This window comes from Miniopterus schreibersii (assembly GCF_964146895.1).
Source record: "Miniopterus schreibersii genome assembly, chromosome: 17".
Classification (NCBI taxonomy): domain Eukaryota; kingdom Metazoa; phylum Chordata; class Mammalia; order Chiroptera; family Miniopteridae; genus Miniopterus; species Miniopterus schreibersii.
The window spans coordinates 41,128,013-41,155,875 of record NC_138117.1 but is presented as its reverse complement, the minus strand read 5'-3'; the positions used below and the strand labels follow the sequence as shown (position 1 = coordinate 41,155,875).

Genomic DNA, 27,863 nt, shown 5'->3' with positions numbered 1-27,863 from the left:
TGCCTGGGCTTGCTGGGTTTTGAGAGCACAAGGGGGTGCTCCTGGCACAGTGCCTGATGCATAACTGGAAGGAGTGATATAGCTGCCATTTTTATCTGTTAATAGAAATCTGACCTTGGATTCAAGGTCAGCTTGTGGATGGAACCAGCAGAGGGGCTCCCAAGACAAAGGTGAGGAGGGGATGTTGAAACGGTGCTCTGGCGTCACTGAGACACAGCGAGCTGCGTCAGGACCCAGCCCCGGTCTGTGTGGTGTGTGTGAGAACCTTGGCCTTGAGGAAGGACTCAGGCTGTGAGGCTCCTCACGCTGTGGCCAACGTCGGGCACTTCACAGAGATGGGTGTGACCGTCCGAGGGGGGCCAGGCGCACCTCTCATCAGACAGTGGCAACAGGCAGGGCTGGTCTACGGTGCCCAAGCAGCGGACAGCAGACAGAGAAGCGGGCCACGCTTCTCCTGAGCAGCCGCTGCCGTGGCTCTTGGAAATTTCACTTCCTGTCTCAGTATTCAAGCTGCATGTGACTTTCATTCTCATCAGTAGTGATCATAAGACATGACATATACATGCACATGGCATACATACGTACATACCTATACACATGTATATGCATAATTTTACTAGATACATATATGTAAATATAATATGTATATGTGTGTGTGTGGTTGATTTCAAACTTTCTATCTGTATGTATCAATATTTATACATATAAATACATATATATGCATGTGTATATAATTGATTTCAGATGGTCTATCTTGTTTCCAAAACATATACTAAACTTACACTTGTCAGTCAAATATAGGACATTTTGATCCAAATCAAAATTCCTCTCAGTTCAGCAAACATTTCAGAGGCCTCCTAGCAGCCTGGCAAAGTGCCCGGGTACAGTCTGACACAGCACCAGTGGTGTTTTCTCCATCACCACCACGGAATTCTCCAGCACCAGCTGGGCATCCTACCGTCAAGCTAGTCCTGCCACCATCTACCTGGAGACAGCGTCAGATCCCACAGGCGAAGGGCTCATTCTTACACGTTGCCTCATTAGCCAAGAGACACCTTTTCCTCTCTTGGGAAATCCCAAGGGTTTCAGAAGCGCTGTGTTATAAAAGGGGCAAAGTCCAAAGATACAAGGGGTCCCAAACATATATACACACTTTCACAGCTGATAGCTCAATTTTGAAAATGAAATGTATTTTAATAAAACTGCCTTTATAATTATTCAAAGAGTGTATATACATTTTGGGGGACACCTTGTATATTATTTATTAAAAATCGCAATATCCCATAGGCCCTGGGATACAAAGATGCATGGCAGTTACAATGTGAGGTTAAGGTATTTCAGGAAGAAAAATCTCAGGGAGTAAGGAATTTAAAAATGGGATTCTGCTTGCCTCGAGGCTTGCTTACATGGGTCTCCCAGGTAGGTTTTCTTTTTCCTTCTCAGCTCAGGGTGACACATAGTTGGCATGTCCGTGTCTGTGAATAAACGTTAAGTGTACTTAGCCTCAGCTATTTCCTTCCACTGAAATGGTGCTATTTAATAGATTTTTGCAGTCTCTTCCTACTAGTACATGTTGGGAAAAAAAAATAGTATTTTGCCTTGGGGGATGATGAATAAAGTCAGACTTGGGGGAGAGAAATTGTTCAAGCTTATTGAGACAGTGTTAAATGATTAGGCACAAAACAGGAATCTGCTAGTCATCGCTCATAAAAGCGAGAGAAAAGAAAGCACAGTAATTGTGGCAACATGTGAAAATCACCGTGATTAGCTACAGTGATGTTTTAAGAGGTAATTTCCATTTCCATTAACTGGAAGCATTTAAGAGTTTCACAGCATAGGGGGCAGGGAGAGACTTTCCGCTTCAAAGGAATCAATCTAATTTCTTTCAGGGTCCATTACAGTAAACCTAAATGACAAAAAGGCCTATTTTCACGGAGAAGATGAAGCAGGTAAAGCACTCCGGCTCCCAGGCTGCGTACCCACTAGCGCCAGAGGAGAGCATCTCAGGCTGTCAGCAGGATGAGCCTGAACAAGCTGAGGCTGAAGGAGGCTCTGCCAGCAGCTGGGCTTCGGAGCCCTGGCAGCAGTCAGCTCAGGAGCCAGGGTCTTCTCCTGGGACTCCCTGCCCAGGCCAGGGGTCTGCTCCGCCAGCTGGGCCAGCTGAGGCTCATCCATGCCCTTGCTCCTTGAGATGGAATCTTTAGGCCTGCTTGACCTCCAAGACCTTCCCTCAGCAGGCTTTCCTCAGTCTCCTCTCTGCTTCTGTTCTTGCTGTTCCTTCCATGCCAAATGCCTATCCCTCCTCCTCACCTTTCACACCTCAAGTCCACTGGACCAGCAGAGAGTATTTATGCAGGTTCTGCAGGGCAATCTCCTGTCCCTGTCAGATTGTTAGTTTCTTTTTTTTTTTTAATTTATCTTTATTGTTGAAAATATTACAGATATCCCCCTCTTTTGTCCCCCTTGATCCCCTCCACCTGGCATCTACCGCCCAGGCCTTCACCACACTGCTGTCTGTGTCCCTGGGTTATGCATATATACACATAAGTTCTTTGATAAATCTCTCCCCACTCACTCCCCATCCCCACCTTCCCACTGAGATTCATTAGATCAGTCTGTTCCATGCTTCTGTGTCTCTGGATCTATTTTGTTCCTCAGCCTATTTTGTTTATTAGATTCCAAATATGAGTGAGATCGTGTAAAACTGAATCAGGAAGAATCAGGAAACCTGAATAGACCAATAACAACTGATGAAATTGAAGCAGTAATAAAAAAACTCTTAGCAAACAAAAGCCCTGGCCCGGACGGCCTCACAGGGGAGCTTTCTAATTCTTTAAGTTGTAGGGTTAGATAGTTTACTAAAAATTTTTCTTGCTTTTGAGGGAGGCCTGCAGTGCTATGAACTTCCCTCTCAGGACTGCTTTCACTGTGTCCCATAGATTTTGGGTGGTTGTGTGTTCATTTTCATCTGTTTCCAGGAAGTTTTTGATTTCTTTCTTGATCTTATTGGTAACCTATTCATTGTTTAATAACATGCTATTTAGCATCCATGTGTTTAAATGTTTTTGAATGTTTTTACTATAGTTTATTTATAATTTCATGCCATTGTGATCTGAGATGCTTGATATGATTTCAATCTTCTTGAAATTGTAGAGACTCATTTTGTGTCCTAACATGGTCTGTCTTTGAGCATGACCCATGTGCAGTTGAGGGGAATGTATATTCTGCAGCTTTGGGGTGGAATATTCTATAAATATCAATTAAATCCATCTGATCTAGTGTGTCATTTAGAGTCACTGTTTCTATGTTGACTTTTTGTCTGGAAGATCTATCCAGTGAAGTCAGTGTGGTGTTAAAGTCCGCAACTATGACTGAATTGCTGTTGATGTCTCCCTTAAAGTCCTTAAGGTTATTATTGATAGGTCCTTATTTATTACCATTTTAATTTTTTATGCCTATATTTCTCTCTTTATTTCTTATTATTACAGCAGTCCCTTTAACATTTCTTGCAATGCTTCTATTTCTACTGCTAATTACAGTAGTCCTTTTAATATTTCTTGCAATGCTTGTTTGGTGGTGATAAACTCCTTTAGCCTTTTTTTTGGTCTGGGAGGCTCTTTATTTCACCATCTATTTTGAATAATAGTCTTGCTGGATAGAGTAGTCTTGGTTTCAGATCCTTGTTTTTCATTACCTTGAATACTTCATGCCATTCCCTTCTGGCCTGTAGAGTTTCTGATGAGAAGTCATCTGACAGCCTTATGGGAACTCCTTTGTAGGTAACAAATTGCTTTTCTCTTGCTGCCTTTAAGATTCTCTCTTTGCCTTAAATTTTTGGCATTTTAATTATGATGTGTCTGGGTGTGGGCCTCTTTGGGTTCTTCTTGCTTGGGTCTCTCTGTGCCACAGAACTTGTGTGACATTTTCCTTCACCAGGTTAGGGAGGTTTTCTGTCATTATTTCTTCAAACAGGTTCTCTATCCCTTGCTTACTTTCAACCTCTTCTGGCACTCCTATGATGTGAATATTGTTACCTTTCATGTTGTCCCACATCTCCCTTAAACTGTCCTCCTGTTTTTTAATTGTTTTTTTCTTTTTGGATCTCTGATTGAGTGATTTTTTTTTTTACCCTGTCTTCTAATTCACTGATCCGATCCCCAGCTTCCTCCAATCTGCTGTTTATTCCTTCCAATGTAATCTTTATTTCTGCTATGTCATTCTTCATTTCTGACTGGTCATTTTTCATAGTTTTCATATACTTTTTCATGCTGTTGAGCATCCTTTCAATCACTATTCTGAACTCTATATTTGATAGATTGCTTATCTCCATTTCATTTAGCTCTTTTTCTGGAGACTTCTCTTGTTCTCTTATTTGGGGCTTTTTTTTTTTTGTCTCCCCATTTTGGCTGCCTATTTGGATCTGTTTCTATGTATTAGGTAGGCCTGCTAGGACTCTAAGTCTTTTTGGAAGGTTTCTGGTGCAGGCCAATGTCAGACACTGTTTGTTACTGGCTTTGAGTACCCTGTTTGGAACTATAAACAACCCACAGCTTGAGGTCCCCTCTGTTGGGGCTGGGTGTGTTTGGACAGGACCAAGATGCATACCATAGTCTGCTTTCCCAAGGCCCAGGTGCAGAAGCAGATCAGGCAAAGACTCAAAGCACTCTGAGGTCTGCCTCTGCTTGAAGGCTGATTAATCTGATTCTCTTAATGAGTCTCAGGATATAGAAACTCCACAGGGTGGGGCAGCTGATTGTTATCAGTCTCTTAAGGAACCTCAGGCTGTAGAAACTCCTCTGGGTAGGGTGAGAGGTTTTCTAGCAGAGTGGGACAATTGCTTCCCCCTCAGGCAAAAGCTACTTGGAAGGTAAATGTATGCCTATGAAAGATGTCCTCTGCAGTATGGGGGAATGACTTGGCACAGGAATCCAGATGGGTGACCTCTGAGCTCTATCTCCAGAGCCCACAAACCTAGATTCTCCTCACACAACTCCAGTTCATTTTTCCCTCCCTCTGCTGGAGCCCAAGGTGAGTGGCTGCACAGGAAACTTTGTGTGTTGGCTCTTTAAGAGGGTGCCTGCATTTCCAGCCATCTCTGCCTGGCAGACAGAAACCCCACTGCTTTTCACAGCTAGGTGTTATGTGGACACCTTTCTCAGTTCTGGTGCTCTTGCCTGGGAAGGCCAGCCTGGGGTTTAGGCCCCAGACTCCTCAGTGGCAAACCCCCTCCCCCCAGCTGAGATCTCCCTCCGGACCTTCATCTGCTGCCTGTGGGAGCCCAGCCAGCCCTCTTGTGCCTCCACACTACCTACCAGTCTGTAAGGGATCTCCACTTTCCCTCCTTGGTTATGAAGGTGCTCTCCAGCTCGTCTTCAGTTGCAGTTGATTATTGAGGATGTTTTTTCTATATTTTAGTTGTAATTCCAGTTTGGTCCTAGGAGAGAGTCAGTGTAGCTTCCACTCTGACTGCCACCTTCTTTAATCTCTCCCAGATTGCTAGTTTCTTAATGACTAATTCTGAGCTCCTGCTCACTACCTGTGTACACCCAGAACCACCCCCCCCAGACCACTCTGACCTCAGTGCAGCTGTTGTTTCTCTGGCACCTGGGGCCTGCTGTGGAGGACCACTCCAGGCTCTTGGGAGAACTTGGCCAAGACAGGAGCTTGCCACTGTCCCTATTTGTACCCCCAACTCCTGCTGTGACCAGTGATTGTTATACAGGGATATGGAAGCCCAGCTCCTGGTCTCAGGATGGGGCAAGCTAAGTCCCCCACAGGATCAGGCTGGTCCCCTTCTCAGGGATCTTTGTTGAAAACTTCCTCTTTGAATCACTTTTAGAATTCTTGAATAATATCAAGGCCAATAGTGATCATGATTGGGGTGGGGGCGTGAAAATGAAAAACAAACCCAAAACAATTTGGGGGGTGAATGGGAGCAATGAGGTCTCTATCACACAAATACAAACAGTGATTATTGTAAATATTAAATATACCATGTCGTATATAATCACTAAAAAAAGCTTGTCTAAGGCTCCTTAGCTCCTGATGTAAGCCTGCATGTCAATCAGAATAGCCTCCTGATTTTATTGATTTTCTTTAGCAAATGTTCTACATTTGAAATATTTAACTAAGTGACCTAATGAAATCAAACTTCCACGTGATGTAGACTTGAGTTCCACCTAAGACTGAGTTAGGACAAAACACATCAGTGGCCCAGCAGGGAAATTAGAGTTGGATCCTGGGAGGATCTGAGCTGAGCTCAGCTCAGATTCACACAGACTCACCAACAAACACCCAGAGGTTGACGGCAGCATTGAGCACAAGCCACCCCTGGAGATTCTGGGTTTTGAAGGGGAGGCAGCCAGGGACCTCTGGGTTGGGTGAGCATCCGTGATGGGCTAATAAGAGGCTCATGAGGCTTTCTAAGGAGGGCTGGCCACAGAACTGAGAAGAAAAGACAGGCTTGGACTTATCAAAGGGGAAGCTCTGCAAGACAATGCCCAAGTTACAGACAGGCTTTTGATATGGCCTAGAAAGCATCCATTACCAGCAAATTTCTAAGCTTTGTTTTCAAGGTCTTTGAAATAAAACTTTTCATGTTTTCGCCCCACACACGCCCTGGCTCAGCTGGATTGCTTCCTTCTTCCCTCAGAAAGCAAATGAGCTTCGCCTCCATGACTCCCAGCAACGTGGTTCTCTCCTGTTCCCTTGTTTACGCCCAGCGTTACTCCATCATCACAACCCCAGTGTTTCCTCTCCTCACTCTTATCCTCCAAGTGGGAATAATCTTCCTTTTTATAACCTTTTCGTAACATTTTATGTGCTCATCCCTGTGACTCTCACTGCTGACCAGCCTACGTTCATGTTGCAAGCAAGTTAGCATTCCCACTAATGTGCAGGAGAGAAGACATTTGTATGTACCTGCCTTCCCTCCCCTTTCCCTCTTTCCTCCTCCTTCAGAACTTTGCTCACAGGCCACTTCCTCCAGGAAGTCTCCCTGCCTGCCTGAGAGCCAGTGGTGCCTTTGCTTTGTGGATCCATGCTCGTGTGCATGTATTTGCATGTAAACCCCCAATACCCTCCCTGGTCCCTGTAGCTTAGGGTTCAGTGAAGGCAAGGACCATGTTATTTGTGCTTTTCTCTATGCTCAGCACAGAAACCAGTGCCTGGCCTCCATCAGGGCCAGCAGCCATGTTCTCTAGATAGGAGACTTTGTCTTTCTACAAAGTTGTAGCTCAAGTGAGTTGATGTCAAGGCCACCGTGGAAGCTGCATGTGGGATCCCTTCCTCCCAGGCTTGGCTGCTCCTGTCCCTGGAACCCAGTTGGAGGACTCCATCCCCAGGACTTCTCTTGTGCAGGGTGTCAGCCCTCTCAGGCTCATGCACGTAAGGAGCCTGGGCAAAGGGATGGCTAACCAAAGGAAGAAACTCAATGTGGAAATTTAGAGTTGAGTCAGGCGTGTGTGAGGCACTGGCATTACCCAACTCTCCTTTCGGTTAGTTAACTTTCACTGGGAAAACACTGAGGATCACTGCCTTGAAGTCTTTGAAATAGGGACCAGAAGAAATGGACTTAAGGGGAAAAACACGGCAAGGACATCGGGCAGCTCTCGGCTCCTGCTCCTCCCATGAAGCAGGTAGAGTCTTTGGGTGGGTTTCTTCTCATTGCAAAGTGCACCCGTGTTCACTGAGAATCTATTCAACACCAAAGAACAGGAATGAAATAATGCCACACCGCCACCATCTAGGTATCACATAAACACAGCACTTGGCGAGTTATCTTCTTTTTTCACATGGTTTTCTCTTCCCTTCTCATTTTTCACCCTGCTCCTTTCTTCCCCTCTCCTTTCTCCATTTTTCTTTCTAATGCCTCTCTCCAGTCTCTCTCCGATGCATGTGGAGAAAATGGAGATAATCCAGCAGCTTTTGCTTTTTGTTTTTGTTTGTTATAAATATGTTGATGTCTCATTCATTAGGCCTGGAGTTAATTCTCTTGTGATGTTTCATGTAAACACTAGAGTGTGATTTATTTAACCATTTCCGCCATTTCCGCTATGTTGAAAATTTGAGTTCAGTGCCATTTCTGTGAGGCTATGTGAGGATGTGATGAGCATTTCCTGCCCAGGTTCCATCAGGATCTTCGATGCCTTAGAAATGCCTGACAGTCGCCACCTCCCTGGTTCATGGGTGTGCCTGTAGACGGCCTTTTGAGATCCTTCACTAAGTCCTGCTCTTCTTTGGGTTTAAATATAGCTCCTTTGATCCAGACCCTTTCCAGCCAATGTATTTGTTGAGATTCAGGCTGACATCAGCTGGCTTGGATCCGCTAAGACCAGCACATGTGTGTGGCATTTATGAGAAGTTCCAAGCAGCAAACAGCTGATCATGAGAGCACATAGTAGGCTGTGGAGATGCAGAGAGCCCAGCTGGTGGGTCCCTGAGCTGAGTCACCAGCCGCCTAGTACCGGCAGCCTTGTAGACTGAGAAATGGGATTGGAGGCAGCACAGAGTTTGGATCTTGGCTCAGCCCCAGGGTTGCGCGCATTCGCTGCCCTGCCTTGACTTTGGACTCCATGTAAGAACAAAGGTTAGCGAGATCGTAGACAAGTCACTGCCAATTGCATTGTCTGAATCTTGTTTTAGGATGCTTTTATCAGTTAGCCCTTAGCTTGGGCCCAAGGAGGGGGAGGAGAGAAAAGCATTTGGAGCCCAGGATGCTGCTGAGCAGACACAGCTGGAGGGCCCTGCCTTTCCCACCAGTAAATAGTAATATTGGTCCACAGTGTTTGATGCTGAGACGCAGGTGAGCAAATAACAAAAACACACATGCAACTTTGCAACCAGAGGGGCCCTGCCAACCTTGCAGTTGCTGTTTCTGTGGCAGAGCAGACAGAAACGAGAGTCCGAAACAGCCTTCCACCCCATCCCTGTGTATTGTGACCTTGATCATATCATGCAAACTCCTAGCTCACTCTGCACCCTATAGAATGGCGCTGATGGACACTCTCCACACAGCTGTGAAAACTGGGTGACATAGTCAACCACCCAGAAGTGCCTGGCATACAGTAGATGCTCAATAAATGTGAAATCCCCAGAGCAGAGAAGACGAAGCAAAGATACTCTAAGCAGAGGCCCCATTAGAGGGATGAGCACATTCTCCAGGGCATGACAGAGGTGAGCCAAAGCTAGTGAGGGGCCAGGCCAAGGGTCATACCTGAGCAGAGCTTGGCAACTATTTATTGAATGAGTGAATGAATGATTCATGCATCCCTGGGTCAGTCCACTGATCTGTAGGTCAGTCCTTCAGCAAATCTGAGGGGAAAGTGCGAAACAGAAAGTGATTGAGATTCCTATGAGGGGTGGTTATTGCGATTATAAATCATGTTTATAGTGGTGGAGGCTCAGACAACTATTCACAAGAATCCACCTCCTTTGAAAGTGATACTCATAAGGTTTGACTGACAGTTGAAAAAGCCCTGTTGCTGCTGGCTGAGCTGATAGTATATTATTTTTAAAAAAGGAAACAGAGGTTTCATCCACAAAGAAACTAGACATGTGGCCAAGGAAATGAGGCGTCAGTGTCCAAGGGAAAACCACATTGACGGTGCGTAATGAGGCTTGGCAGGAAGGTGGGGAGATGCAGGCGCCCAAATGCAGGGGTCAGGGTGACTCCTTGTTCCATAAAGAATTGGCAACAGGTCAAGCCCTCCATTCTAGGCGCACCTCCAGCCTGGATAGACATGAATGTACTAGGAAGGAAACCCACATTTACTGCAGACCTACTGTGTGGCAACAGCTTCCCAACTCTACAGGGTTGAGAATCTCCCACATGTGCTGCAGAAAAAAGTTTTCAGGGGATTTTGTGGTTTGATGATTTGTTTTCTAGGAATTTTATTTTTTTCTGTGCTCTGTCATAGAAATATTTAGATTATCAGCATGGGCCTGTCCAACATGCCTTCCCCAGTGCCAGTGCCACCTACCTGCTTCTCTGGCACCACCTCTCGTGACCTGTCTGCTTGCCACGTCCAGCCCAAGGGCGCCTCCTATGCCCTCAGAATCCCTGCTCGCTCCTACTGCGTGCCTTGGTGTGATCTGGGTGCCATCGCTTCTCCCTCTGCCCTTCCCACCCCCAACCTTTCTTTCTTCCAGACCCTCAGGATGCTGTTTTGTGTCAGCCTAGAAGGGCTCCCCTAGCCCTGGAACCCGGGCCTGCACACTGACACAGTGTCACCCTGGGGCACACCTTTCTCCTTCTCAGCGAGGCCTGTGTCCTCGTGTAGAGAAAATGACCCGTTGATGTTTATTTCTCCACCAACAGCTTATAAGCTCCCCAGTCTGGGGGATTTGCCACTGTTGGGGGCTTTGTAAGTGATGCTGGTTGGGAAACATTTCTGTGCACGCCTCCTGTGCACAGGTTGAAGGGCTTGTCCAGGGGAGACAGGTAGGTTGCAGACTTCAGTTTTTAAGAATGACCACAAAATGTATTTCCAAACGCTCTCTTCAGTTTCCACGGTGGTTTATGAGACTGTTTTCTCACACACACCTGACAGGTAAAATCCAGTGTTTTCTTCAAGTTTACATTTTCCTAATTAGGAAGGAGGCTGACCATCTTTTGCTTATCTATTTCTCTTTCCTCTTTCATGATTCCCCATTTACAGCTTTTGCTTTTTTTCTTTGGATAATTTCCTCCTTAGGGATATAATTTTGTTTCCTACCTTCCTGCCAGACACATCTTTGAGAGCATTTCTTTGATATATCACACAGAAAACAACTTCTCCTATTCTGTAGCTTGACCTTTAACTTTGTTTTTAAGTTAATTTTAGCAAAAAGGAGTGTTAACCTTTGAAGTCTGATGTGTCAAAGCTTTTGCCTATTAGCTTAAGACAGGCCTTCCTACTCATGCAAATATGGCTTATTCTTCCTCCCAGAGGTAGTAACTAATGTTCTGAATGTAGCAGGAGAAACTGAGGCTTAGGGAGTTCAAGGGTGGGGTCAGGTTTATATCTGCGTCTGTTTGATTTCATTGCCATTTTGCATTTGACACTCTGCTCCCTGCTGTGACCAAGCTGCCACCTCCAGAGTCTTATGTTAGCAACTCTGCAGCACTTCTCTGCTGTTCTGCCTGCCTGCATTTTCGCCTTGTAATTAGACATGTTTCACCCACAGACTTTTCCTGCTGGAGTCTTTTTGTCCCTTTAGGTAGTCCCGTGGAGGAGTCAGTGCAGGTGCATTTGATGGTTTGCCCTTCAGGGATACTGGGTGCAGAGTTACACAGTGGAGTGCTGTGGTCCCCCACCTGGGTCTAACTCCACCTCCATTCTGAAGTCTCATAAAAAGCAAGGACATGCCAAATTTACTTTGACTCCCAGCAGTTGGCCTAATACATGCTTGAGAGGATGAGTGAGTAGAGGATGGGTGGTAAGTGGTTGGGTGAGGAGTGAATAAGTGAATGAATGGATCCATGAGTATAAATAGATAGATCCTGAATGGATGGATGGATGGATGGATGGATGGATGGATGGATGGATGGATGGATGATGGATGAGTGGGTAGATGGGTGTATGGATGAATAATGAATGGATGGATGGATGGATGGATGGATGGATGGATGCGTGGATGGGTGGATGGGTGGATGGATGATGGATGAGTGGGTAGATGGGTGGATGGATGAATAATGAATGGATGGATAGGTAGATGGATAGATAGATGGATGGATGGAGGGATGGATGGATGGGTGGGTGGGTGGATGGATGGATGGATCATGGCCTTAAAATTGCACCAGGCCAGCTCTTCTCCCCAGCTCTTCTAAATACTGTCTCTTTGCTTCAGCAAATTTGAATATCTAAGCTCATCCCAATGCGTTAGCCTCTCTCCTCTGCCTGGGGTGGCCTAAGACATGAAGATGCGCTGGCTCTCTGGTCTCCAGGCTGTGGGATCGACATGCAGCTCTTTGAATAGGCCCTCCATGCTGGGATGGAAGGCGCTGATACTTCCCTTCCCTCCACTGGAGGCAGTGCAGATGGAGACCGACTCCCTAGCACGTCTGCATCTGTGCTGTCCCCCAGGTCCTCTCTTCCTCTCCAGCCGCTGCCATGTGACGCTCCTATGCTACCCTCGGGCTTGGGAAGCCATGGTCCTTGAGCGCTCCCTCTGTGAGCTCTGCCATTGAGTCTGACTTTTCTCATTGGCCTGCAGGGTCTGCTGTAGCCTCTGTAAAACTTCAATTTTAATAACCGGTAAAAATGGTTGTTTTCATCTTTAGACCATCAGCTTTCCCGGCCCCAAATTAAGTGTTCCATATTTCAGTTTCCTTCAGTTTTTATCTTTGCAGCGTTTATAACATTACAATGGAATGATTACTTGAGGGTTTCTTTTTTCCCCTTTCTATAGTGTAAATCCTAGGAGGAAAGAAACCCTTGTAGCTCAACCACCTGGTATCCCTCCTGCCCACGGAGGGCTCATGTGTTGCGTCAGTGGCTGGATGGGGGGTGAGAGGACGAGCAGATGAGTGGCAGGGATTTCTCTTCACTTCCAGAACTCACTGAAAGGCCCTTTGCCTTCCACCTAAACCCTGCTCAAAAGCAGCCGGTGAGCCTGCGATCCAGCATTGATCGCTTCCGTTTAGAAGAGTTCGGGTCAGTATTGTTAAAGTTCGGCGCACAATAGCAGTCCTGACTCCTGAAAAGGAATGTCCTTGTTTATCTTCCCTGAAGCAGATGCACTTCCTCGGCCCGAAAGAGGCGCTGCTGGCTGGCCCATATTCTCGTGGATCGCAGTGGTGCGCTCATGAATGCCTATTGGTTGTGCCAGGGCGCACACCTGGCCCGGTGCGAGGAGCAAGGTGTCCCTGTGTTTATTTTCAAAGGAGGAACCTGAGTCTCAGTGAGTTTATAAGTGAGGAGAGCCACGGAGTCGGGTGTTTGTCATGTGGCAGTTTGGTTGTTAATTTTGTTTCGTCAAGGGATAACTTGACTTCTCTAAATTTTTGTGATTTGTTTTTTGTAATGGTCAAGTAAAAAAGGAAATTATTATTATTATTATTATTATTATTTTAATCCTCACGTGAAGATATTTTTTCCATTCATTTTTAGAAAGAGTGGAAGGGAGGGACGGGGGGAGAGAGAGAAACATCGATTGATTGGTTGCCTCCCACAAGCGCCCCAACCCAGGCTGGGGATGGTACCTGCCCTTGACCAGGAATCGAACCTGCGGCCCTTCAGTGCACTGGCTCATACTCTAACCGCTGGGTGACACTGGCCAGGGCAAAAGGAAATTATTTTTTTTAAATCTTAAAATGTAATAATATATATTTTTTAAACCCACATTCAGCACACATGTAGCAAGCAGCTACATGCTCTCCACTGTATTTGGTCTGTTTGAGCAAAAAGAACTTAGCTCTCCTGGAGGACTTAGTCTAAAGCAGGAGGCAGTTATCATTCAGATAATCACCCCGCGTTCTGTTTACGCCGACCAGCATCACCACGCTCAGAGAGACGCCGCAGGTGATGAGAGCCTGTAATCGTGGGATGGACCATTTCAGGAGATTAAAGAACATTTTCTCGGACGAGAGATATCTGAACCGAGAGCTGAGGGTGAGCAAAAGTCACCGGGTGCCCAGGGAAGTGGAGCAGCACTCCCACAGAGCGAGCGGCAGGGGCAAAGGCCATGTGACAAGGCAGGGAGGCCGGCCAGTGTGGCAGCCGGGCAGCGAGCAAGGGATGCTGGAGGAGAGGGAAGAACGGGGGGGGGCGGGCAAATCGGCTTTGAGGACTCTCAGGGCGTTTGTTCACCTTTATCCTAAGAAAAGTGGACAGATACTGAAGGATTTTGACCAGGGGAGCAGCTTGATCCTTGTGTGTATTGAAAAGATGCTTCTGTGGAAATAGTCGGGATGGGGGCGGGGTGCGCAGAGCGAAGGCCAGTGAGTGGTGTAGGTGAGAGCAGGAGAGCACGGCGAGTGTGTTAGTGGCAGGAGGGAGGGCATGGGGCGTGGCCGAGGTTCACAGGGGACGCGAATTGCACCAAGCGTGACTCTCAGATTCCTGGCTTGCAGGAGAGGCTGGCTCATAGGACAATCACTAAAATCAGGGGCCCTGGAAGAGAAGCACCCTTTTGGCTTTTCCTAGTGGTTTTACGAAAATGACTTTTAAACATGTTCAGCATGTGGTGCCTTAGAAAGTCCAAGCAGAAGATTTGAGGTAGTCAACTGAACATCGAGGCCTTGAGTTTGGAGGAAAGTGTGCGCAAGGCATAAATTTCAGCGAGCAGCTATGAGCTACGTCCCATTTCATGTACAGGACGCGAGAATGTATGTGACAGGCCAATTTATTGCTCTCGGAGGAGAGTTTCCATTCTGCATGGAAGCGAAGACAGTCAACATGCCTCCAGCCATGAAATCAACCAGGGAGCCAGGGAGGGGCCCTGGGTGCAGTGTGCTTTCAAGGAGGCGACAGAGAACAGCCACCGAGCCCAGAGGAAACGGGAGCTTCATCTCACAGGCCGAGGGAAGAGGGTGCGTCCCGGAGGAAGGCCGGGCCCGGGGCAGAGGCTCCTGAGAACTCAAGCACCACGTGGACTAGCGCTGCCCTAGGAACCTCAGCAGCATGTGCGGATGGGGCATCTCCATAGGAGCTCTTGGGTGGTGACAAGGGGCTGGAAACCAGAATTTGAAGGGGTGAGGGGCGAGTAGGACAGTGGAGGAATGGAGACAGCCAGCAGAGGTATTCTCTGGCTGAGTCCGTTGTCAAGGCAAGGAGAGCGAGAGAAGTGGCTGGAAGGGCTGAGCATTTCGGCTTCTGCGTGTATTTTAGTTCTACTGAGAGGCAGTGGACTAGATTGAATAGCCATCCAGAAGGAGCTGGTTGGGAAGAAGCTGACGGTGTAAAACAAAGAAGGGGAAGTGAAGGAAACACTGCTGTCATTAGGAGATGACGATTTCTCAGGGCCGCTGGGAGGAACTCTAGTGTGACGGGACCCGAGACACTCATGCAGGCGTGTAAAGAAATAATGAAAGGGAGGGGCTGTGTGATCTTGGGGCATGGAGAGCCATGTGCTAGGGTAGCCCTGCAGCCGTGGGCTGACTGCCCGGGATGTCCTGGAGGTGAGCAGTCCCTCGCTCCCGACCCCAACAACTTGCACTGGCCTGCGGCTCGTGGCCGTGGGGCGTAAATGAGGAGCTTACGATTGCCTGCATCCCGAGGGGGAGACGAGAGAAAAATGAGCCTGGAGACCAGGCCATCTGGTGATTGAGTCTAAAGCTGTAATGATTGATTCTGAGGATGGAGAGCTGGCGAGCATCGATTTTGGAGCCAACTGGCTAAGCCTTGGCTGACACCCAGGCAGGTGTGGCTGTGACACTCAGAGGCTGGTTATAGAATTTGCTGACACCCTGTCTGGTGTGGCTCAGACGGTTGGAGCATTGTTCCGGGCACCAGAAGGTTGTGGGTTTGAGTCCCACTCAGGGCGCATACCTGGGTTGCATGTTCAGTCCTTGGATGGGGGGGGGGGGGAAGGCAACCAATTGGTGTGGCTCTCTCATAAATGTTTCTCTCTGTCTTGTTCCCCCTTCCTCCCTCTCTAAAATCAATTTAAAAAAAAAGAATTGGCTTGGTCACAAAGGCACTGAGAAATCATCCTTGGAGGTGGCCCTTGTGTCCCAGGGAGCAACAGGGAGGGGCAGGAGAAAGGTCCTGGACTTGGAGGTTGGATTCTGGAATTCACTGCTGATTCTGCCCTTGGGCTAGGTTCACTATCATCCCGAGTCTCCCAGTTCCTATCTGTGAAATGGGTTCACAGAACAATGTATTTTCCTTTTAGCTATCAGCCCCAACGTTGGATGTGTGGATTCTCAGACTTAAGATGGTGGCTCAGAGATCAAAAAAGAAAATCTCGGTCCCAGGCTTACTCTGTACCTCTTATTTTGCCAGACTTAGTTTATTTGAAGTACTCACCTAGGTCACAGGGAAAAGCCCCAAATGACTGTCCTATTGTCTGTGCCTTCAAATACCTTGTAGAATGATGGAGGAAAGGGGGACAATGTGGATAGGGAGAGGGTGATTCCACAGTGAATAAACTGGGAACTAGATATGTGGGGCACACAAATATATAAATATAGGGAGAGGGTGGGAGTAGGTGCACATTTTTAATAACAGCAATGAGCCCTGTCATCATCTCATCTAACTTTCACGATGCCCTAAGAAGCAGAGGGCCTCATGATTTCTTTATGTAGGAAGATCATCAGGCTCCCAAAGGATAAGTCATTTGCAAGTGAGCAAAGAGTCTGAAATTGAATACAAGTCAGATTTCAGTCTGTGCAGCTTCCAGCTTCACTAAGTGAGAACGTGTCCAGGAGGAGGTGACATCTGGGAGACCATAGAGACACAGGCAGGACTCTGAGATGAGGGCAAGGCTATTGATTCATTAGCACACACGCATAGTGGCTCTCCTAGCCCAGCGCCTCGCTAGAAGGCAAGACTGGGATGGTGAGAGGTGCATTCCCAGGCTTAGGGAGCTTTATTCTAGTTACAGAAAGACATACAGAACTGTGATTGTGCGACAGGTGTTCTCAGCGAGTTGGCGCAACCTGCCCTGGGGACAGGGAGGGGGCAGATCGACCTGCCTGGGGCATTGAGAGACCTTTCAAAGTAGGCACAAAATAATCAGGGTTTTGAAGGATGGCAAGAAGCTTAGTGGGAAAAACATCGGAGGTAAAAGAATGTTCACAAACTATTTACAGGTGACCCTCTCTGAGCCAGCACTGTGGGGGACCTCTGAGCATTATCGAAACGTGACCAGGTCTAATCAGAAAGAAGCTCATGGTTGGCATGGCAGATGTCACTGTGAGCCAATCCCCCAAACATTAATGAGGAAAGTAATTAGAACACTGAACCACAGTGTTTGTTTACAGCAAACCATAGACATTCATTTTCATTGCCTGATCTGATGTGACAACCCTGAAATTAGGGATTTAGCTCCATTTTACAGAAAGCAAACTGATTAAAAGAGTATCATGTCCTTGTTATAAAGGAAACTCTAGATGCCAACTGAAGCCTTTCTCTCAGTGTCCTCCTTATGTCCCAGTTGCCTACAGGCGCCCTCTAAATTCCGCATGTCATCTGGCCGTAGCTCTGTAATTGACCAAACACATGCCACCTACATGGGTTAGAAGTGAAAATTCAATGGGTGATACTGTTGACATTTATTTACAGGAAGAGAATTATAATGGGCCCTTTTTAAGAGCAGGGACTATCTTGAGTATACCGTCCTGCCCAGGCCCTGGAATTATTAGTAGTTTTGATGAATGGAGTGTGAGTGTGTTTGGGGGGGGGGGGGGGTGTCCAGGACTAAATGTGTAGGATCCAGAGATAAGGACATTCCCTCTAAGCAATGACAGTCAGGAAGCTGGCTGAAAGTGAGAGTATTTGATTTGAAACAGGCCAGCAGGAGGGAAGGGGTCAGACCCTGACCCAATTCCTAGAGGTCCTACTCCCTGAGTGTCAGTGCCCCATCAGTGGGTGGTCACCATACACTCTGGCTGTGCCCCACACAGGCCTGGTTTCAGGCTGGGGCTAAGGTGACTGTGAAGATCAGGCCAAGGAGTACCCCAGAGCTTGGACGGGGCATGTGGTAGGAACCCCTCCATCCTGCATTTGCTGTGTGTGGAGTCCAAGGTCAATGACTAAGTGCCAGGTCTGATCAGGGTGACCCACCCAAGTCATCAAGTGATCTGGGACTTGAAGCTTGAAGGCCAACTGAGAAAACCCAGGGGATTCGAGTGATAGAGGAGGTTGGAGTTGGAGAGAGAAGAGATGGCCCTGGCATCAATCCCAAGTCCATACCCAACTGGACTGGGCAGCCAGGATGTTGGGCACAGATGTGCAGTGGAAGGAAAAGAAGCTGATGAGGGGAGAAGGGAGTGTCAGCTGCAAGGCTTTGCATGTCCAGGAGGACAGGAGCTCAGGTTACTCCAGGCTGAAGCTGAGGACACAGGACCTGGCTGCTCAGTGAGATCTCAGTAAGGCTGGCAGGGCTGACCAGCATTGGTGTGGGACGCCTTGTTTATTTCAGTCCACGCATTGCATTGGCTGTGAGCAGTTGTCATTGTAGCCATTGCCCTGACCTTTACAGGCGTCCCCTCCACTAGCCAGTTAGCCTGGCCCCTCCCCCAGACCCTCACATTCCCTACAGTCCCTAAGTCAAGGACTTATGCCTGACACAGCAGGTGGCCTCCGGGATGCTGCTCATCCCTACGCCTGACGTACATGCTGATTGGTTGGTCCCTGTGCGAACCAATTTGGAGTATCCTGCCCCCTTTCTCGACTATAGGTAGGACCCAGGTACATGCCCCAATGGACAGAGTAGCGGAGTCCAATAGGGCAAGGTTAAACACAGAGGAGAGGGCACAGCTGAGAACGCCCTGTGAATGGGAAGCTCCACTCATTCAGAGCTGGGGGTGCAGCCCTTGGGGGGAGTCGGGAGCTGAGGCTGCTGGTCTTTCTGGACTGGTTGGTTTGGGTTCAGCCCCACGCAGTTAGACTGGCTCCCTGGAGCCACCTTCTATCCCTATAAGGACAGGTTCAGAGTGATCACTGGTCACACCTACTCAGCAATGACTCTCGGGCTCGTACTATTTTTGTAGCAAGTCATAGCTGTGCCCTGCATTCCCTGCTCTCCCATTAAAGCCAAGGTCACTGTGGGCTGGAGAACAGGTCTCTGCTCCTTGGAACATGCAAGGGGCATGGCTGGGAGGGGATGCTGCCGCTCTTACAAATATTTGACAGGCTGTGATTCTGGCTTACTCAGGTCTCGGGAAGCATATGGCCGAGGCAGGTGGCTCAGGAAAGTCTGAACCACATAACAGGGCTCTTTCCTCCCATTTGTTGTATCTTCTAATGACTTATGAACAGAATGGGTTTCAGGATGAGAAGATGGAGCCTGGGTCATGCTCTTCAGAAAGCCCATGTCGTGCATTTAGGTGTGTTTAGTGCAGGCTGTTTGCAAAGGAGCAGGGAAGTGTGTGGAGGCCGGGGCCCATGAGGACACAGCAGGAAACAGCCAGCCTCCGAGAGCTTGCTGCCTGAGCCGACATCCAGGTCGCCGCCACCGTGTTTATGAAACGCCTCTGCCAGATTCTCAGCTCCTGTCGCTGGGAGCTTTGGTCAGTCTGGTTCTGTAAATATTTGCCAGCCTGACATGCGCAGGCCGGCTCAGGGGTAAGCCCTCACCTTGACTTCGGCTCACACGTATCATGTAGAGCCGATTAAACCTCAGTAAACGGTTTTAATTTTATCCTAAGTGGGGGTCATGACATCTGGTTTATATCTTACAGTGGTAGACTAAAGAGTGGTCATAGCAGACACTGAAAATAAAGTTTTCAGTGTTCAATATCGAGAGGAAATAATAAAAGGACACAGGAAGGATCAACTAGAACCGCGTTTTGAATGTAAATCCACAGGATCTGCAGATGATTGGATAAGGGGGAGGGGAAAGAGGAATCGAGGTTGACCAGCAAGTATCTTACTGTTCTGGGTAAGAGATCCTGGGAGGAGCACATTTGGAAAACACAGGGAGGAGTCTATCTTGGGGCTGTAAGTTTATGGTGTGTGTTTGATGTCAGAGGGGTGGTCCCGAGCCCATGAGGCATCCTGCACACTTGGGAGGTAGGTGGGGGCTGGAGTCATACATGTGCCAGTCCTCAGCTTCTCCATGGCATAGGAAGCCTTGGGATTGGCTAGGATCCCTCAGGAGTGAGAAAAGCTTACCAGGGAGAAAAGACCTGGCACCCAGACCTAGAGGGAGGTTTATAATATGGAGAGGTGGGAGGCACAGTAGGAGTCATCAAGGAATGAGGGGAAGCTTTACCTACTTTCCATTAGCAGGTAAGGGGTGGGGGCGGTAAGGAGTCATCTTGTTACTGACGTTTCCGCCCGAGAATGAACTGAGGCCAGCAGAGTTCAAGTCTCCCCCAGAATCTCCCCCTGGGAGTGGGCAGGGAGATCCTTCATGCTCCGTCTTTTCAGGCCCTGCCCGCTGCCCTGGTCCACACCTGCTTTTTCCAGCACTGCAGGGCAATGGAGGGGCCCTGCCCACTCTCCTGCGGGCTCCGCCTTAGCGGCAGCCTCTGCGGTGCGTGACCCGGCTGTCTCACCACGCGCCCTCTCCACCCAGCCGCACACTTATTCACTGTGATTCTCCGAGCACCTGTCAAATATTAGACCCCGAACCAGGCGCCCTCCTAGGTCACCTCCTTCAACCCTCCCAGTCCTTGGCCAGGCATTCTTGCCCATCGCCTGTTCACAGGTGAGCAAAGTGAGGCTCAGCTCCGATAAGTTCCTGTCCACTGGGGCCCAATGTACAAATGGCAGAGCCCACAGCAAACCCACGTCTTTTAACTCAAATCCATCTCTCGTCCTTACAAAATCATGAGATATAAGAGACATACTGCACTCTGCAACTGAAGCGCCTGAGAAGGCTGAGGGGCTGGACCTGGGGAAGCTGGCAGGTGACCTGTTGGGAGACCGGAGTATGCTGGACGCAGCACGCTGGCCTCTGCCTGAGATACAGCAGCGCACGGGCCTGGCTAATGACGTGTTACCAGGGCCTCCTTCCTGGGCTCGCTTAAGAAGCAGGTCACCTGGCTTATAATTAAGACACTGAGCCCTCTCGCTGTTGATGGGAGCGTGCTTGCTAGTGAATTACAGCAAAGGCCCTTGTCATTCTCAGCTGGTTAAGTGGCATTTGTCCTGTGTTCTTTGGTTTAGTTTCGGTCAGTAGGAATTTCTGCCAGGCCAAGGTATCTGCTCTGCAGCTTGAGTTTTCTTGCAGCATAGGGGAGGAGTCAGACATCCTGGGTACCCCAACTGCCCCTCATGTTGGGAAACTTCCCCAAGCGCTGTCCCCCATCCCTGCACTCATTAACAAGGAATGAGTGGGTTGATTAATTGACATTTGAGTGACCGTATATGCACATCACTCCAGAACTGAAGCTTTCTCCCTGTGGAACGGAAGTGATGGAGTCCTGTGAGGACAGTGAGGAGGGGCCCAAGCTGGGAAATACTGGGCGAAGTAGTGAAGGGTATTCCTCGTCATTGCTGTGTCACCACCAGGGACTAGCCCTGTGTCGGGCGTACTTCCTATGTGGTTGTTTAGTGAAGTAATAAATGAGTGAACACCCAGGCGAAGAGATGAAAGAATGAAACCAAAGGCCCCAGGTTTGAAGTCACCATTCTGTCCTCTTCTGTATTTGATGCTGAGGCTACTTAACTCAGTGGATCCTGAGTTTCCTCATGAGTGGAGGGGAGGCTCTCAAAGCCAAGGTCGAATGAGACAAGGAGTGGGAGGTACCTGGGACTCAGACCCAGCAGGCTCATTTCAGGAGAGCGACTGTATGAATTATGTATCACAGAGAAGTGGCTTTTCCCACTCCTAGAGTTAACTTACAACAGCTGGCCTCAAACCCAGTGTGTGGAACAGAATTTACCACCTCAGTTGAAACAGTTAAAGTCGGCCACGTAAGATGTTGCAAATAATGCAGGGGATTTGGAGAGATAAGGGATTCACTCACACAAGGAGAGGTCTGTGGGGATAGACAGCAAAGGGACTGGGCTGCGGACAGATGTGGGAAACACCCCTTCCCCAGCAGGATTCCTATGGTTGTTCATTGCTGAATCCCAGTGTTTTGCCCAGGACCTCTGCTTAAGGTGATTAACAAGAATTTAATGAGTGAATGAACATATTTTAGAGCCAAATGATAGAAACATATTAATATGGGATTATAGACAAGGCATAAACTCCTATCCCCGAGCATTTAAGCGAAGTATTTGATATTCCAGGTATGGCAGTGCACTTGAAGTAGAAAGCACCCAGACATTTACATTCTTTCAAAAGACAATAAAAATGACAACTAAAAGGCAGCCCTTTACCAGTGAGTCACCCGCATGATGTGCTTTGAAAACTGAAGGTACAGGTACATTCATATCCTTGAAGACGCTCCACGTAAGTGCTTGTGGATCTGAACGCCCTGGGAGCAGATGCGGGCCCTCTCCCCCACCGCACGGTATCCATGGAGCGCTGAGATTACACAGTGATGTGGGCTTCTCTGAAGACCCCTTTGTGCAGGGCACCTGCCCCGTGGTCCCTAAGCAGCACCGGGTTATCAGACGTTCTGTTGTGGTGTCGTAGGGCCGTGTTCAGGTCACCTTTATTACTGAGAAATGCCACAGTCACGTAACTCTTATTACATGTATCATGATTGTTGCTCTATTTTATTACTACTGTTGTTAACCCCTTATAGTGCCTAGTTTATAAATTAAACTTTTCATAGTTACGTACATATAGGAGAAAAAGTACATACAGGCGTGGGCAAAGGGGGTTGACAGCTGCAGCGTATGTTCTTTTTGAGTTAAGAAAGCTGCTGTAATAATCACAACCTGCGTGTCTTTTTCCATAGGAACAGCTGTAAACCTACCTTTGCCCACCCCTGTGTAGAATTAAGTACTAGCTGAGGTTTCAGGCATCCACTGGGGCTTTGGAACATATTATGAGAGAGACTACTATACCTCCATGGTGAACGCCTGACTGGACCAGGTGGCTGCAGGGGCCTCGAGGGCCCACACCTTGGGACCCTAAGTTATGACTCTTTAAGGGACATTCACATATTCCACCATTGCTCTTCAGAGCTCAGCCTCTGTGCCACGTTAGATGGCCTATGGGACTGTCAGGTCATGGTGTAGCCCAACCAACTTCTGACTCATGAATCCATGGGCCTTGGTGAGCATCCAGAGCCATTAGCCTGGGCCCCAGCTTTTGTGGGGGTACCGTTATTTCTGGAAGCAGTGTCCTTGCCCAATCCGCACAGTATGTTAATGATACCTCCTTGGTAGGAAGAGTCTGTTCCAGTCCAACGGATATCCCCAACTCCCAAAGATCGTGGTCCCTTCTCTCCAGGAGTTTCCTCTCTCCCTATGAAGATTGTCCCACTTGTACTGTGGTGACAGGGTCTCCAGGAAAAGTGTCAGCCTTCATGGAGTCACAGAAGGTCATAGCTCTTTCCCCCGCAGTGCAGGCTCACCACCCTACCACTCAGAAAACACGTGATGGGGGGAGTCACGCTGGTCATTTCCTGGAAGAACAGCAAACTTCTACTTTAAGGTGGCTTTCTCTTCGGCCTGTCCTCTGAAATAGTTAGAAAAATGAATGAAGCTTGGCTTCGAGGTGACTTTCTGTTGTTCCTGTTCCTGGAAAGATCCAGAAAGCTGTCTGGTGTGAAGAGTCATCAGCGTGACCATCTCAGCTTACCGGGGAGTCTGCTCGGGTGTGGAGAAGTGTACAGTTAAGCCCAGACTTCTCTACTCATCGGGGCCTCACTGAAGTAGGAAAATGGGGGGTGCACGATTCCTCCCCATTTAAGCTCAGATTGAATGGCCCATCCAAGGCCACACAGTGAGAAAGTGGGGGCAAGTCTAGAGGGCGCACTTGCTTTGCTGAGGGATGCCCTGGTCTAAACCATAAGAATGCCAAGGTCCTGGCCTTGAGTCACTTATTATTGAACTTGGCTCTCCCACTTCTATGAGTTCTAATGAGTTGGAGGATTCTTCCCTATGAATATGGGTTTGAAGAAGTTTGGTGGTAGCTTCTCAGCATCTTCTTTTGTAACACCCCAGACCTCACCCAGCTGTCATCAGACCTGGAGGCTTTGACGGGGTTTCCCAGAGTTTTGATCGTTCAGCACAGGCCTGATTCTCGGGGAGCTCCTCTGCAGGCATGCTCATGTCCTCAGAATGGGAGGGGTCCAGTCACTTAAAGGCGCAGGGGAGCCCTGTGGGCTTCAACTCTGGGGCCGAGAGTTCATGTCACATGAACAGCACCTAAACTTTGTAATCTTCACCCCCAGAGACCTCTACGGCAGGTGAGGGCATCTGCAAAGGGAGGGTCATCATTCGAGTTTAAGCATTTTGAGGTACACAGATAAGCAAAGTATGGATAGAATACATTTTATCGTGAAAAGAAACATGAGAACCCATGGTGCCTTGTAACATGGCAAATAGCAGGACACCTGCCTCTTCGTTGACCCTCGATCTTTCCATCTGTAATGAAACCTACTCCAGCGATTTTCTGCGAGGGTTAAGGACAGTAACACATTGAAAGCACTTTGGAAGCTGTAAAGTAAACACAGTTGGTCGTTATTATAAGAAGGTAATCATTGCCTTATATAGATACTAGCGTTTATTATTTTAGAATATTCCTATATTTTTCTAACTGTGTAGTTTATGCTTTAAGTGATTTGAAGGGTTTCACTATTTGCTCCCTGGTCAGTGGTCAAGGTCTCTTTACCTCATCCGTTGGATGTGTCATCCCGAAGTTCAGCCTAACTTTGAGGGATTAGGGTAGAGCTGGAACATATTGGAAACCACGGAGATGGGCAAGTTCCTTTAAAAAACTTGATATCTAATGCAATTAGAATTAGCACATTTACCTGAAATTCGAGACAGAGCATCCTTCATATTATACAAATGCCACTTCGAGGAGAGGGCAATTCTGTAGGCACTAGGATGTCCTTAGAGACAAAGGGCAGTTTCTGTCCTCAGTCCCCTGTTCTCCTCATTATTTCCAGGGGAGGGGATCATGGAAGGCTTCACAGAGGAGGGGACATGTCATCAGGTGAGGAACTTAGCCCAACTGACAGTATGACAAGTGATTTGGCCAAGATTGTATGATTCATAAGGGACTGGCCCAGGTTCTGTGAGATGCCAGCCCAGTTCAGTGACTGTGATTTTAATCTTAGGCGTGGACCATGGTTTGGGGCCATTACTTCCCTCGAGCTGGACAGACACCTGAGACGGCTGAGGTCCGGGGTGGCCCTGGAGTTCACGGGCCCCCTCGGATTCTTGTTTTGCAGACGGCAGCAGCCTGCACTCGGCCTGCGCCCACGAGAGCACCGTGCACAGCCGGGTCTTCCAGATCTTATACAGGAACGAGGAGGTGCCCGTCGGCGACGCCGCCGTCTTCCGAGCTCACTTGCTCTTGGACGGGGAACGGGTGAGTCATGGAGTCCGCCACCAGCAGCCACGAGCTGTGGTTCCCTCCTTGGGCCTTTTGTCTCCACCGAGGGGCGAGTGGCCGTGGAAGCTGAGGATTTGTTCTGAGATCTGCCCGATGGGGCTACGCGGCTGTAGGCCACCCCTGCGCCTCCTCAGCGCTTCATCTCGGTGCTCATTCTTTCCTCCTACCCCTGCTCGTGTCCTAGGCCAGGAACTTTCCATTGGCTGATTGCTGACTTTCTTATCACGTTTCCTTTGCCCATTTGTTCTTCTATTGGCCACACTGTCACTGAGCCGGTGGCTGTCTATGAGCATCTGCCTCGTGGCTGAAGGGCAACTCTGAAGAAGGCAGCAGGTCCTCTGCCCTCAAGCAATCGATAGCTTATCAGGAAAAAGGTACATAAACACGCATCCCCATAGATGACAGTCACTGCACTAGCAGCGTGCACAAGTGAGCAAAGGTGCTCCAAGAGTGGGCTCTGGAGGACGTCAGTGGTTCTCAAAGGAGCTGGCTTTGCAACGCACACACTAGGAGTTCATCAGACTGAGAGAAAGAGGAAGGGCGTCTCGGCAGGGGGAACAGCACGAGTAAGAGCCCAGAGGCCTGGGAGGCTCATGCTGTTCACTGAAAGTGTGATTGCAGATGCCCTGTTCCTCAGATTAACTCACATCAAAGGGATATGTGGAGTCGAAACCATCGCTGTCACCCCCAGCCCCACCCCAAATCCCCGTGGCCGCGCTCCAGCTGAGTAGTTCCTGCTTTAAGGAGGTGGCAGTGTACTCCTGGTCGGGAGCGCCTGGAAAGGGGCCTGCCTCCTACTCACAGTCCCCAGCTGCTGTGCTTGCGGACGCCTCTGGGCACCTGACGTCCTCCCTCATCCCCATGGCTTTTGTGCTCATCTTTTATGGTCTAGGTAGTGATCACATTCCCTATGCAGATGGAAGTGAAATGTTCACACCTGTGATGGGCTGAAGGTAAAACAGCGAACAAGAAAATACCTCTGGTGTCCTGGGCTTACATTTTCATGTTAGATCAATTCCCCACAATGTAATCAAATAAATACATCATGTGCATTCTGGCCCTGCGCCTCCCCACTGCTGTGGGCTCACTTGTCCATGAGATAAATTTACCAGGGTGTCAAGGGCAGGCATTCACTCCCTGGATGGAGGTCCCGGGAGCTCCACTGGACCCACCCAGAGTGGCAGAGAAGCCCTGGCAGGCCCACGGTGCAAGGCTTGCTGCTGCCTCCTGAGAGACCCTCCGGTCCTGAGATTGCCCAGAGCTCAGTTTCAACACAACCTTCACAGAGAGGGAGCTTGTTCCCGGGAGGGCAGGTGACAGATAGGAGAGGCCTCCAAGAAGCTAGCACACGCTGAGGTGGAGCCTGGTGAGCCAAGAGCTCAGGTGGATGGCATCCCTGGAGGGGGCACAACAGGGACAAGGGTCCCGAGGTAGGAGTGAGGTTGGTGATTCCAGGAAAAGCCACAGGGCCAAGGTGACCTGCACAGCGAGTGCTAGGAAAGGAGCAGGAGGAGGTGACGTTGGAAAGGTGGGTGGGGCCAGCCTTCCCAGCACTGAGGGCCAGGGGAAGAATGCAGAGCTCATCCTCCGGCAGCGGAAGGCCACTGCTCCTGTCAGAAAGGTCCTGGCATGGCTTTTATTGTAGAATGTTGCCACTCTCCTGCCAGTCCACAGGCTTGTCAGGACTGGGCTCTCCTGTCTCTCTTTTCATCCCCAGAAGCTGCCATAGGACTGCACTGGAGATTCTCAGCAAACACTGAGTGGATGACTTAGTTGGTAAATGAATGAGTTGAATTTCAAGTCCCTGCTTTTTAGGCCTTTGTAAGCTCTTCTCTGCAAACATAAAGGAATATGCCTTGTGTGCCTTATTACCTGATCCCCGTCTGCCTTGTGCCATCACAGTGACTGCAGACACTTGTCTGTAATGGAAATCAAAAGGACCAGAATGGACCCCTATGATCGGTGCTGTCTGTCTTCTGACGGCCCTTCTGTCTCCCCTCTGTGCCCTCCCCACCTGCTTCAGACCCGGAGGCTGACTGCACGCACTGATCAGTAGTATCCTTACCTTTCGGTTTCCACTTGGGTTCAGCCTATGAGAGATCCTGCAGGTGACTGGAGGAAGAGAGGAGAGTAGGCCCAGGGCATTCCCTCCCTGGGCTCCTAAGTGCTGGGTCCTAGGCCGGGGGTCTGTGTCCGCTGGTGTGCTGAGGCCTGCTTGCACTAGAGAGCCACAGATACACGACTCATCCCAACTCCGCATTTAGTGACTTCACATTAGTAGCTGGAAATCAATTGGATGAGAATATTTATACCACAGGAACCGGCGGTGCTGCCAATCCGGGTTTCTATTTCCCTCCAGAGAGGTGGTGGTTCAGTGCTTTCCAGCGCCCCACTGGTTGTGTCCTCCTACCTAAGGTCTCAAGGGGCCCGCTGCACCAGCTCTCTTCGGCTCTGACAGCCACTCCCGCCTGACCTCCAGGCCCAGAGGGGCAGGGAAGGCCTGTGGCTGCCAGCCCCGGGGTACTGACGGCGTGCCGCTGCCTCGAAACCCGCTCCACGTGTCTGAACCCATCCCTTTAACGGGCTGCACTCGGAGTCCTCGCCTTGAGTGTGCCCTCTACTTCCTTCCTAGACCCTGCTGGACACACTTAGTTTAGGAGAAGACACCCTGAGGGTGAGTGTTGGGGAACTCCCACTTAGGGCGAGGGCACACAAGCATTTTCCCCGAACTGTAGTGAGAATGTCACTTTCTCTCTAATGGGCTGTCGTCGTTGACCTGGGGCACCTTCCTGGGCAGGGCGGCT

At 49.0% G+C, this 27,863-nt stretch overlaps 1 protein-coding gene across 1 annotated transcript in view; it reads left to right on the top strand.

Moving 5' to 3' along the window:
- The window catches only part of FAM135B (family with sequence similarity 135 member B), a gene marked incomplete at its 5' end in the record, with an annotated part of 108,315 nt that overhangs the window by 28,354 nt on the left and 52,098 nt on the right, over positions 1 to 27,863 (top strand). Inside the window, one exon of the mRNA XM_081116418.1 lies at positions 24,896 to 25,035. Within this exon, the coding sequence (XP_080972544.1) occupies positions 24,896 to 25,035 (140 nt within the window). The remainder of the gene's footprint in view (positions 1 to 24,895; positions 25,036 to 27,863) is intronic.